The 13,324-nt window shown below is 33.0% G+C and overlaps 1 protein-coding gene across 1 annotated transcript; it reads left to right on the top strand.

Moving 5' to 3' along the window:
• The first annotated feature begins 129 nt into the window (after positions 1-129).
• On the top strand, positions 130-9,448 carry LOC132558339 (probable asparagine--tRNA ligase, mitochondrial). Its single transcript, XM_060222886.1, has 13 exons — positions 130-300; positions 1,543-1,652; positions 2,537-2,657; positions 3,050-3,190; positions 3,608-3,688; positions 4,505-4,647; positions 6,005-6,140; positions 6,907-7,008; positions 7,396-7,433; positions 8,033-8,099; positions 8,418-8,549; positions 8,746-8,870; positions 9,188-9,448. The coding sequence occupies exons 1-13, from the start codon at positions 130-132 to the stop codon at positions 9,330-9,332; spliced, it is 1,512 nt and encodes a 503-aa protein (XP_060078869.1). The 3' UTR covers positions 9,333-9,448.
• The last annotated feature ends 3,876 nt before the right edge of the window (positions 9,449-13,324 follow it).

Raw genomic sequence — 13,324 nt, forward strand, 5'->3', positions numbered from 1 at the left:
ATTATTGGAATATATATTTACTTCAGCTAATGCAATTTTTAATGAAAAATAGATAACGGCATATTAGTTAGATTAGCATTTGACCGGTATTTAGTTTTGTCATTGTTCCAGTCTATGCGGAGAAGAAACATGGCTGCGCCCTTGATCAGAAAGCCGGGAAACTATTTTCTTGGAGCTTTCAAGCGATTCAGAGCAAAACACAAATTGACATTTTGTAATTATAGCAATTTACGACAATCCATAAATGAGATACTCAATACGTCAGAAGAACAGAATGAAATTAAAGGAATATCGGTTAAGGTAAAATAAAGATATGGCATTATCATCCACCAGGTTGAGGACAACCTCGCAGAACCTATATAAATATTCTTCTTGGGTGGTATATAAATCATTTCCGTGCCTAAATTATTCGATGAACAGGTGTCGTCCGCTGAAAAGCCGTAATAGTGGAAGTAAAACCCGTTTCAAATTAAAAAATAAATGATGGTTTTATCTTCATAACTGTGGTTCGTGCATTAGCGGAACAGTGATTGCTTTCAGTGTCAGTGACCAATAAGTTACTTGAATGTTTGAAATAGACACCCATAAAATTCATTTAAGTATTTGCAACAGCAAAGGATATCATATTTTTGACATGGCCTATTTACCAATGCAACATTGTATATTTTATGCAAATAGTGAATAATTCGCAAGCTTGTTGTTGTTTTGTTTTGTTTTTTTTTTTTTTTTTGTAAAAATTGCAAACTTTATCGCCTCCATTGCTTATAAACTGTTTGTAATGTGAGTAAAAATAGAAGACAATTACACAATAATATACTGTTATATTGGTTACTGGGTAATATTAAAAAGATAATACCCATTTGGTTGCAATTTATGAAAAGTATTTTTATTTCAAAATGATGGTACATTTCATTATAACTACATTGTAACTGCTTGATGATGCTTACCATACCCAGATACTACTTGAACATGTCTTCTGGTTTCAGTTTTATGCAATTATTTCAAAACAAACTAATGTAGAATCAGGCCTATTGAGTTTAGGACTGATCGGAACAAAAATTGTTGAAGCTATTTCTTAAGAAGTACAGGATGAATCTTTCTTAAATTTATATGTAAGTTCCCTTTGGCTCCTAGATATACCTTTTGAATTTGGCCCCAACAGGAAGTTTTGCCCTTTTGATTTTAGGACTAAACAAAACAACTGACAGATGACAATTTTGGATTTGACAGTTAAACATGTTAAAGATCTCACTCTCAGTATCTTTTGAGAGGAATAAAATATAATTTGTGTTATTAACTTATTAAATGAATTCAATTACATACTCATACAATGATGATTTTGAACAGAGAAAAGAAAGGGAAAGACCCAACTTTTAAAGAACAAATACAGATCAAACTAGGGATCTTTTTTTCCCGTTATTATTTTATAAATATAAATACAAATGGGCCTGATAACAGGCAGAGACTTTACTAATCCTCTCTACATGTTTATCTGGTTGTAGATTGTTTTAAGCATATATCATTAAAAAAAAAAATTTTCAGGGGTGGATTCTTGCTGTACAGAAACACAGAAGTGTTACCTTTATGCACTTAACAGATGGATCAACATCTAAGCATCTTCAAGTTGTAATAGATGGTGACATTTCGGAAAAGTGAGTTAACAGCCTTATCCAACATTAGTGATCAGAATGACGATGATATACAATGTCAAGGTCCATAAATTAAAGATTTTAAACATAGAAAACTGTAAGGGGGCTTCCATTGGATGTGCAGTGATTGGAAATTAATATTTTAACATTCTTAAATCTGATAATTTCAGTATAAAGAAATCTGGCAAGCATTTGGATCAGTCGTTGATTCAAACATCCTGTGAGTCATTAACAATTTAACACAAAAAAAAACATGCAAGTTTACCAATATTGGGAATGGCTTAAGGTCCTGATGTTTTACCCTGGTAAAAACTGGCGTAAGATAACATCTTTTGAGATCTATTAGTTGAGCCTGAAAATGTTGCAAAATGTGTGGTTTAGCTTGTTCCAGAATAGTTTGCTTTACACTGATAAACCTCATGAGGATAAGGTCATTTCTTGAGGGGCATTATATAACCTTGTTGTATTCTAGTAGCAAAACTTGTAGAGAACAAATTTTATTTCTGGTTCACTGGTGTCTATATGGAGATACATGTATTTGGTTTCATTGTAGTAACCTGATGATATGATATTATACTAGAAATGTAAAACGAAATGTAGACCTGAAATATTCTGTCATGATTCACATGCAGTTTATGAAAATATTTAAGTTATTTCAGAAGGTATGCCTTACAAATGTAAATATAATATTCATATCTTAGAGAATAACATGAAATGTATATGTTATGCTTAAAGGTGTTGTTTCAAATTTAGATAACATGTTTCTGAAAAAATGTGAAATATAAAAAAACATAATTGTAAAGTGGTTTATAACTCTGAAATTGTTGTCAACAACAGGAATAATGTTCAGTTCAGAACTATAGTCAATATGGCTTTCTTTTTCCAAGGGTAACTTGCCATGGTGGAAGTGTCAACGTATCTGGAAACTTAATTAGGAGTCCAGGCAGTTTACAGAAATGGGAATTGCTAGCCAAGAAAGTTGAAGTCATCGGCACAAGTGATAATAGTGTATGTTCAAAAGTTCTGCTTCTTACATAAGTTTATATACTCTACTTCATGAAACATACATTAGTGTAGAAATAAACAATATGATAAAGTGGTTCTTAGTCTTTTACTTTTATTTATTGTTATTTCTTTATTCCGTATATCATAAGAAAACAACTATTAATTGGGCATGCAGCTACACTGTATATGTGTGTGGCTGTTCACTGTGATTTCAACATTTCATGTTTTTGATGAATTTTCATGAATTTGATGTAAATCATCAGCTTATACCTTCTTGATCAACTTTTATAACCCGCAATAGTTAGTTCTTTACATTTGTAATACCAGTATTGGTATTGGTAAATGGAATGATTTTATGCATAAACATGAAAAGTTTATAACTTTTTATCTTTCAGTTTCCAATCGGTCCAGCAAAAGCTAAACAACCTCTGGACACAACGCGGGAATATTTGCATCTGCGACCAAGGTCAAAGGTCAACAGTTCTATATTTAGAGTAAGAAATGCAGCAACCATGGCCATTCACAAATTCTTTCAGGTAACTACTTTAACTATAATGCACTGTTCCAATAATGGATTTTAGCAAAGCTTGGTCAGAAGGATTCATAGGGAAAGGGAAATAAAACTATTAAATCTGGGCACCACTGCATTAGTGTTGTGGTTAAGGGAGCCCAGAGTGAATAATGTTAACTTCTTTTACAACTCCAGTACAATTCTTTAAATTCCAAAGCTAAATGGTGTTGTATGAAGATACTCTAGTGGGTACAAAATGATCATTTGCGTTTTCAATGAGAAAAAAAAAACAAAACAAAAAACAGAAATATACCACAATGTTGAAATTTTCATTTTCAGTACTACATGTGTAATTAGCCGATCAGACCTTTGGTTTTAGTTCAAATATACAATTAAACAATTTTTCTACCTTACTATAGTGTAAATTTTTTATATGATATAGGTGAACAATTTCCTTTACGTCCACACACCGATGCTAACATCCAATGACTGTGAAGGAGCTGGGGAAGTCTTCTCTGTGAAGGTAGGGAAATCAGTACAACTTTAAAAAAAGCTTCAAACATCAAAGCACCATTTAACCTGTAAATATGTTCCCAATCCTTCTTTTTTATGAAATGCAAAGATAGGTTGCTTTCATGTAAGCGGTTGAAATAGTTGGACTGGTTGAACCTGCAAGAAAAACTTGCTGAATATCATTAGTTTTCAAAATTTGAGCATAAAGTAGGGTCGTGCACTCACATTTTTTCGGGAGCATTGTGCTATAAAGTATTAGTTTAATTTTTGTTATTTTTTTTTATGCTTGAAACTGTGCATTTTGAGATTTACATTTATCAGGTCCAACATCCGGTACATATGCGTTCCTGTAGAGTGGAATAATTCCAGACCACCTAACTGTTTCAACTGGGTTATGCGAAAGCAGCCATAATATTTTTATGATTCTTGCTTGAATTCAGTTTGAATTATCTCCCTTCCTGCTTAAGGGCAGCATTCTTAAGACCTGTAAAACGTGAATACTATGTTAGTATTATTGGAGTAAAGTAGATTTGTTGATTATTTGACGACAATAGACAGGATGTCTTGTTTATAGATATACCAATGTATCAATTTTATGATATAAAATTCTTATTTTCTTCAAATTCACATTTGTATGTTTGTGGCTTCATTCCATATCCCATCGATGTTTTAAGTCAGTTTATTGTTCAGAATCACAAACATCGTAAAATGTAAGTGTATATTAGAGTTGTGTATATCAGCTTGTTACAGTTACAAAATCCTTGTGTTTTGCATTTTTTTGATTATTGAACATCTTTTTAAAATCAATATATTAACTTGGTTGTAGCCTCATGATGAAGATCTGGTGGATGAAATTGTAGATAAGGAGATACAAGAAATGGCTGCTTCTGGAAAAAAGAATAAGGACTTCTTCAAATGTCCTGTGTTTTTAACAGTGTCAGGCCAACTGCATCTGGAATCATTCCTCGGGTATAAAATTTTCTGCTTTTTGAAATCTAACATTACTTGATTATGCAGAAATGATATGGTCATTAAAAGCATGAAAAATATTTTGACAGTATGTATTTTCAACTACTTTGATTAGCCTTCAATAGTCCCGGAAGATCAAAATTAGAGCTGTCATACACTGGTGTGACAATGTATACAGGTACATGAAGGAAAATTTTATGTGTTACCTCCCTTTGCCCATACACCTGTTAAGATACACACGCACGTACCCATTAGAATATTGGATTTTGTTGCCAGCCTAAGCACAGTGGCACATTGTTACTGGAATATAAATTTAATCAGTATAAACATCCTGCTTCTGTAGCCATATGAATCTACAAACTTCTGATGATGAAACAATGCATTCAGTTTGAGAATTTAGAAGTGAACATTGTAGAAGTTAAGTGTATATGTCGCCTTACTAGCAATAGCTAGTAGGAATTTCCCTTTAGTCTTGCAGTAGAGTGTCTGGTTAGAGAACAAAGGGTTGTCACACAGTAGAGTGTTGGGTTAGAGACCAAGGGGTTGTCACACAGTAGAGTGTCTGGTTAGAGACCAAGGGGTTGTCACACAGTAGAGTGTCTGGTTAGAGACCAAAGGGTTGTCACACAGTAGAGTGTCTGGTTAGAGACCAAAGGGTTGTCACACAGTAGAGTGTCTGGTTAGAGGACAAAGGGTTGTAACACAGTAGAGTGTCTGGTTAGAGACCGAAGGGTTGTCACACAGTAGAGTGTCAGGTTAGAGACCAAAGGGTTGTCACACAGTCGAGTGTCTGGTTAGAGGACAAAGGGTTGTCACGCAGTAGAGTGTCTGGTTAGAGAACAAAGGGTCGATAGTTCAACTCCAGAGGTGACAAGGTGTTTATCATTACTCCTTCCTATTACCGATTCGGTGCAGTTGACTACTAGTACCTTACATAGAAGTTTTAGGAGATTGAGATGCTTCCTTGGAGATATCGAACCTGGATTGTTGTTGTCTTCGGGGTCAAAGACTAATTTGTTTTGGAGGGATTAGTGTAGATGTTGATAGTACAGGTTGTGTAATTACTTCCTTTAGTCGAAAAGTAGAGTGTCCGGCTAGAGACCAAAGGGTCGCTAGTTCAAACCGCAGAGTGGCAGGGTGTTTCATTACTCCTCCTTATTACACATGTATGTAGGTCAAGGTGTTAGAAGGTAGGGGCTTATAGTTTGTCTCAGTCTGCAACTTGTGTAAAATCTGAGCTGTGCTGTGTAGGGTTTCTTTGTATTCTATATTTTTATGTATTTGTTTTTCAGTTAAGTACAGTTACTAGTTGTCATGTTATTTGCAAAATACTCATGCAGACTTTTGCAACTTACAGGACTTTTGGCAAGGTCTACAACTTTGGCCCAGCATTTCGTGCAGAGAGTCAGTCCAGTGGAAGATATCACCTGTCAGAGTTTTACATGGTTGAGGGAGAGGTCGCCTTTCTCAATGACCTTGAAGGTTTACTTACGGTCTGTATCTTCAGACAATGATTAAATTGATTTCTTATTTTTACTCGTTTTAACAGAAATCTGTGTGTAGAATATAAAATGTAAAGAGATGCAAAATATATATGACAAGTCTGAAGGAGAATTTGGATAAGTTGTAAGAATATCTTGTGATAGTGTTAAGATGTAATACATACCAATTGTATTGTTTTCTAGTTGGTGATTATATCCTAGCATGTAAACATGTGTGCTACAAACTTTCACTTTAAATGTGTATTTGTAAAGTCGTCAATATCTCACATGGAAGGATCAAACACTGCTGCACTTTTTTCTTCCCATTTATTCATTTATCAATTATTTAAGTGGTATTTTACAGGTAATAAAAAAAATACCAACTGTAGATCAACAAGACCCACTTATTGCAGAATTCATATAGAGAATTTACTATGTATTATATATAGTGAAGTGTTTATAATTCTGGTATAATTACATTGTTACAATGTGTTTTATTTATATGTAAACACCAATAGAGGAACCACGGTAATATAGTTAATATAATTACATGATACACAAATATGATAAAATCTGGCTGTTCACTAAATCCACTAGGAAAGCAGACAAGAATTTCTGGTTTTCATTTGTAACTATGTACCAGTTGAGCTTCATTAGAAAAAAATTGATATCAAAGTCATAATTTATTAATTAATAAGTTCATTTTGGTCACATTCCCACCGTTTTTGTCACCATTTTTATGATGTCTTGTTAAACATGTTTCGTTTGTTATTTATAGGTGATGGAAGATCTGGTGAAATTTTCGACAAAGGAGATCTATGAAAATTCAGAAGAGGAAGTTAATTTCATAGCTAATTATATAGATGATAGACAACACACTGTAAGTTCAACTGCAGACTCTAGCAGTCCCATGTTTATTATTTATCAATGTCACTTTATAGGTGTCAGTATTTTAACAAAATCAAGTGCAGGTTCTATCAGTCCCTAAGTTATTATGTATCATTGTCACTATGTACATGTCTCATTCAGATTAAGTAAAACAAAAAAGCTGGTAAATTTTATGCAATAGACACATGTAAATTTCAGAGTGAAAAATAAATGCATGATGATTTATTTTGATGATCAGGGAAAGACACAAGATAGTCTGATTAAATAAAGAGCTTTTGGTGATAATATAAACTCCGTCTTATGTATCCCTTACATTGTAGCTGTTTCATAAATATACCTTTTTTGTGACTGCTTTGTAATTTGTTCCTTACGTTTTCAGAATAATATAACTGCAATGATGGAGAAAGAATTTGTGAGGTAAATTAATCTTCACATTCAATAGCATGTACTTAATTTAATAGTATGTACTTAATTTAATAGTATGTACTTAATTTCAAGAATTGTCTATTGAATATAATTGAATTGTCACATCTTTTTTAAACATGTTTTGTAACCTCAGTAATTGTTTTCTTCTCATTACAAAGGCCATTATGAACTTCAGTACCTATTTGCCCATTGTTTTAAATATATTGTCACCTTTTGTGCTATAAACAATGTACTTACAACAAAGGTATTACATAGACATAGACATGTTGATCCGTTTAGATACAATATTACATTGTATATCCTTCAGAAAAAAATAAAGTGGTGTTGATAACTTAGCACTTGAGATAACATGGATACATTCATTCACCGTGAACATGGATTGGATATGTTTGAAAAATAATTATGCATAAAAATGGAAATGAAAAATAAATTTTTCAAATTCAATGTAATCTTAACACATGCTGGCTGGTTTAGTATTTATGAACATTTTGATACACAAGAGCTTGTGTAAGTATTGACAACTCTCTTTATTATTTTTCCAATGCTGTCTAGGATTTACATTGTTTTGATTTTTTGTTAATTTTATTCAGAATGTCGTACACTGATGCTGTCAAAATCCTGGAAAAGAAGAAGAAAAAGTTTGATGTAGAAGTAAAGGTAACGATACCAAAATATAGAAACAAACAAAGAACACCTCAAATATTGATTTATTGACAAATATGACTTTGTATAATTTACCATAAAGAACATGTTTGGGTTGTGATTTAACTGACATAGTCTAAAGGCTTACATTTCACATTTGTAACAATCACTGGTCTACAACTGAATAAACAAGTAAATTGTACAAAAAATAAGAAAAATAATAACTGCAGTTGTTTCATCCATTTCCTTAATAGAAAAACTTTGACATGTGTCATTAGTTGATCAATAGATGAACAGATCGTATGTGCTTATGTATCTATTTGTTTGATAAAGTGGGGAGATGACCTGAAGAAGGAACATGAGAGGTATTTAGTGAAACATTGTGGCACTGTTCCCGTCTTTCTGACAGACTTTCCTGCTTCAATTAAACCATTTTATGCCCTTGAAAACACAGATAACAGAACGGTATGTTGATACATGAATTCATATGCTGATGAAAAGTTAAACTGTTGAAAGTGAAACTATAAGTTGAAAGTATATTCTTTAAGTAAGAAAAAGGCTGACATTTGTTTTCATTGCATTAAATAAACCATAACTAGATTGTAATTGAAAAGGATAAACAAATGTATGGTATATGTCTACACATCTGTCCATCCTTCAGGCTGCAGCTGTGGACCTACTAGTACCAGAAGTAGGTGAACTGTTTGGTGGTACACTCAGGGAACATCGATTTGACCATTTGGAGCGCAAGCTGAAGGCTGTTGGTCAGGATGAGCAACTTGGATGGCAAGTGTCTCAAATCTTTTTTAGATATAAATAGCTTTACATACTAGTATCTTTGCCAGTTTTCAGTAACATAGAACTTGTCTGGAACATAAGTGATGGAACATATAGATTGTCAATTTGAAAGTCATAACGGCAGACAAGAAAATGTTTTATATATGAAGGCATCTGGCCGCTGGAAACTTCTGTCTTATGTGTCTTGGGCACAATATAGTTAAGAAAGATCATTTTATATGCTTCTAGGTGTTAACCAGGGACTGCTGCTAAACATTTATATAAAGAACAGAAATATATATGCAATGTTTGTTTTGTATTTACAGGTATCTTGACCTGAGGAAATATGGAACTGTTCCCCATGGTGGATTTGGTATGGGATTCGAGCGATATCTGCAGTTTATAACTGGTGTTAGGAATATACGAGACACAATACCATTTCCTAGGACTCCACTGCATTGTAAAATGTGACTGTATCAACTGTATTTAATGAATGATGGGATTCTATTTTCAACATTAGTGATGTGACATGGAAAACAAAAATAAAAATGAGAAAGTAAATGATTATTTTGCATCTTTTTACAGAAAATGACAAATTCTTTTTTTTTGTTCAAATATATATTTTTTACTATATATGTTTATTGTTTTGTGCTACAAAAATATACTGAAAAATATTTGAAGTAAATGTCTGTATGCATTGCCATAACACTGCATTGTTATAATCTTGACATGCGTAACACTCATTCTGGCTCTATGTCTAATCAGTAAAGCTTGTCCTAATGCATACATTTCTGTACTGTAAATCAAACAGAAATTCTAGATCACACTATACAAATAGCCAAAAATCATGAGAGCACTTCTGCACTTTTTTGAAACTAAATGCATATTATAAAGGTGTGTAAATTAAATTCTAAAAAATGAAAATCTAATTCTCTCATTTTGAATGGAAATCTGGAAAATTTTGACCACGGAAATAACTGGCATATTTTTTACTTTTCTCTAAAAATGACATGCCATGCGTAATTTGCAATACTAATTAAAAGAAAAGTATTGACCAAAGCTGCATCTGTAGCAATATTTTTTAAAATTTAAATGAAAATTCATCTATGTGCTGTGCAGGTATCTCCTTAGGGCATATCTTTCTGGTGGCATGTTAACTGTCTCAAGGAGGTAAACCACCACTCTCTAATTGCTCCTTGAATTGGATAAAATTTCGTTTGACCTGCATTTGACCCTATAATCTATCATTTAAAAAATCCATTCAAATGTAGGGTAGAACTATCTGTAACCATACTATTGTGTACATACATACCTACAGTTCTTTACAGGTAGCATTAGATATAATCTCCTGATGGTTTGAGGGCCCTGTGTTTATCATTATCTTGAATGACAGGTTTAAATAACATAAAATAAAATAACACTATAGTATAGTTCAGAAGTTGCCTGTTTGCTTGCCCTTCTTCTGAAACCGTCGATGCAATTTTGAACATTTCCCAAAGTGATTGAATTAACGGCTTAATTCACATCCCCATATTTCTTTAAACGTTTATTCCTTTGACCAATGTTTAGGTCACATGAGACGAAGTCTTATTGTGATCATCTTTTGTCTGAGGTCCTAACTTTTGACAACTTTAACATCACTTGGAAAAACTCTGGAACAGATTCGAATGAAATCATTGAGAAACCTTTCATGGTCTACGGTGATCCAAAATACGAAACTATTTGGTCGCCACCTCCTAGGGACTTGAGAGTCAGGGTCAACTAAGTCCAATCGATTGAAATTAAAAAACAAATCTTCTCAACACCAAGATATAGAAGAACCAAATGCTCCTGGTGGATAAAAAGGGTCTTCAGATGCTTGACGAAAATTGTTATTTCATAGTTTTTTGGTGTTATTTATAGGAGGCAAACTTTACTATAGTTTAGATGATATTCAGATATTGATTCTGGCAGAGTCCCCAGGGGCTGATGTGGGGTTCGGGGTGGGGGTGGGGGTATGGGGTAAAATTGAGTGAAATTAAAATAAAAAAAAAACGATATTTTCTAAACACCAAGATATGGTAGAATAAAATACTTTTCATGGATTGAAGGGTGTCAAGGTGCTTTTATTGTGAATTTTCATCAGGGTCTCAAAGTAACCCCCTGTACTGTAGTTTACACAGTAAACTACACTGTTTAGAGAAATTCAAACTTCGTTAGAATCCTTAACAGTTAGGATGCTAGATAATGTTCTGTAAAGTTTACATTTGTTCTATGTTTAGCTCTACTGGATCTAACTCTTTAGTTTTATTGGGAGGTGATTTTCGTTTGTGTGTCTTTTGCACAATCTTGTACAATCAAGATTGTAGGCAGTAGACACTTCTGTCTTCGAGGTTTTCGTAATCTCCACGTAAAAGTTTAATTCAGTCAAATAGTGGCATGGTTCAGGACATACACATGGACATGGGAACAATTTTTCAGATGCATGAACATTACTAAAATTGAGACAAATATTGGGCTAGTACACAGCCAGCTAGATTTTGACATTTCTTTCTATCACTTTCGATTTTACTCAGTCGTCTCCAAGACTTCAAATATTAGGCACGTTGCATCACTGACGAGTCCCAGAAGGACGAAACAGCTGTATGATGCAGTTTAATTGATTGTTTCACTCTCCCCTATCTGACCATCATTGATGAACAAACCGATGTCTATATGATACAGATTAATGCTATTTGGATCTGTTAACGCTATTTTACCAATCCTTTTGTTTATTCAAGTGATCTTTTACTTGAAAAAAACTGATACTTTACCACACAATCATGATTGGAAAGACAACAAACTAAAACAATCCAATGAAGAAATTTTACATTAATGGAAACCGACACGTGACGTCTTAATTGTAAACTTAGACCACGTGATATTAGAAGGAAATTTCGATGCGGGATATTGTTGCATGGTGTATGATACAAGTGTGTGTCTCTAGTAAATTTATATGTATACAAAGTGCTAGATTTATATAATGTTCATGCCGTTGTTAATTTGAGGATATCTAGTAGACGACAAGGTACATTTCCATAATGTACCATACAATTTACACAAACAATACAATGCCATGCTTTCCTTCCGTGTTTTATTTCACTTACATCAATTATGTTACATACATTAATACTGTCCGGTAAAACGAATCATTTTAAACACTAAAAAAAACAGCAAAATAAATACTAAAAAAACAAAACAAGCAAGATACATATATACCACTAAAAGTACTCATTTGCATAAAATGGGAATGATAATTAATAGAAAAATTCAATAAAATATTTCAATAGCACAGTTTGTACTTATATTGTACATTAAGCGATAAATCTTTATGTTATATTATAATTGTCGCATCGTTCCCAGAATCTTGTTTGAAAAAGAAAGTTTTCTCTATACTTTTATATTGCCAATTATCACAGTTCAACATAATCATACTACCCTTATTTTATGGAATCTCGATCCACCTAAAATCGGACCAACACATACAAATACTTTCATCCTTTTTAGGATATGTACTTATATAACTGAACATTTCTTCGATTGAAATAATAAATTAAATAGCTATTGACTTACTCTCTTTGTATATATGTTCCTCTGAAACACGTCACATGCTTTTTCATAGGACGTTTCAACAGAGAACTTTGCGATGCATTTGTAAGCAGGGCTGTCTGGTGGTAAATCAATACAGTAACTGGATACTACAACTAGTTAACTCCACGTTCTATATGTGGTAACTGTCAATATTTCAGAGAGCTTGTGTATAAAACGTATCATCTATCTGAATTTGATGTCTTGTACATATTTTTAGATTTCAGTTGGTATAGATTTTGTCCGGGACAATAAAGAACTTATTGAACTGGGTTGGTTTCATTGGCATTCGCCTCCTTCGCATACTTAATCCTCCCCGGCCCTTTCCCGGAATATTTCTCAAAGTTTTTTTAATTCCGGCGAGCAAAAGTAATTGATAATTAATTTCATTGACGCTGTGTAACCCAGTTAAGTTTTAAACAGGTCAAACACCATCCCCTGCTCAACACCTTCATTACAAAAATTAAATTTGTATTGTTTTATTGTCTTTTTGCAAGTCTTTAATTAAATGCAGGTGATTTATAATGTAAGACTTATATAGAAGTAAAAATCACGCACTCAAAAAAGAAAAAAAAAAAAGTAAAAACCTTATTTAACCATAACCAAAAGCTAGCGGTACATATGTACTAATCAACACGACTTTTGTGAAAAAAATATGCTATGTTTCCGTCCTGGTGTAATCTTTCAATCGAAATCGCATAAATGTAGTGTTGCGCTGGAGTAATAAAGCTTAGAGAAAAACATTGTTGAGAGTGAACTAAAAAAAAGTACACATAATTTTATTTTACTTCCTAATCAATGAAGCAAACAAATCATGTAAACATCAGATGAATTTTTCAGAGAGTTAAATCCATAGT

This window comes from Ylistrum balloti, unplaced genomic scaffold (assembly GCF_031769215.1).
Source record: "Ylistrum balloti isolate Yb309-2 unplaced genomic scaffold, AGI_CSIRO_Ybal_v1 Utg370780, whole genome shotgun sequence".
Lineage (NCBI taxonomy): Eukaryota > Metazoa > Mollusca > Bivalvia > Pectinida > Pectinidae > Ylistrum > Ylistrum balloti.

Bases quoted from the DNA above. Each gene is read 5' to 3' on its own strand.
- LOC132558339 (XM_060222886.1), top strand. From the start codon at position 130: ATGGCTGCGCCCTTGATCAGAAAGCCGGGAAACTATTTTCTTGGAGCT. The intron at 2,658-3,049 runs GTATGTTCAAAA...TTTATCTTTCAG, and splicing joins TCGGCACAAGTGATAATAGT to TTTCCAATCGGTCCAGCAAA. The intron at 8,550-8,745 runs GTATGTTGATAC...TCCATCCTTCAG, and splicing joins AAAACACAGATAACAGAACG to GCTGCAGCTGTGGACCTACT.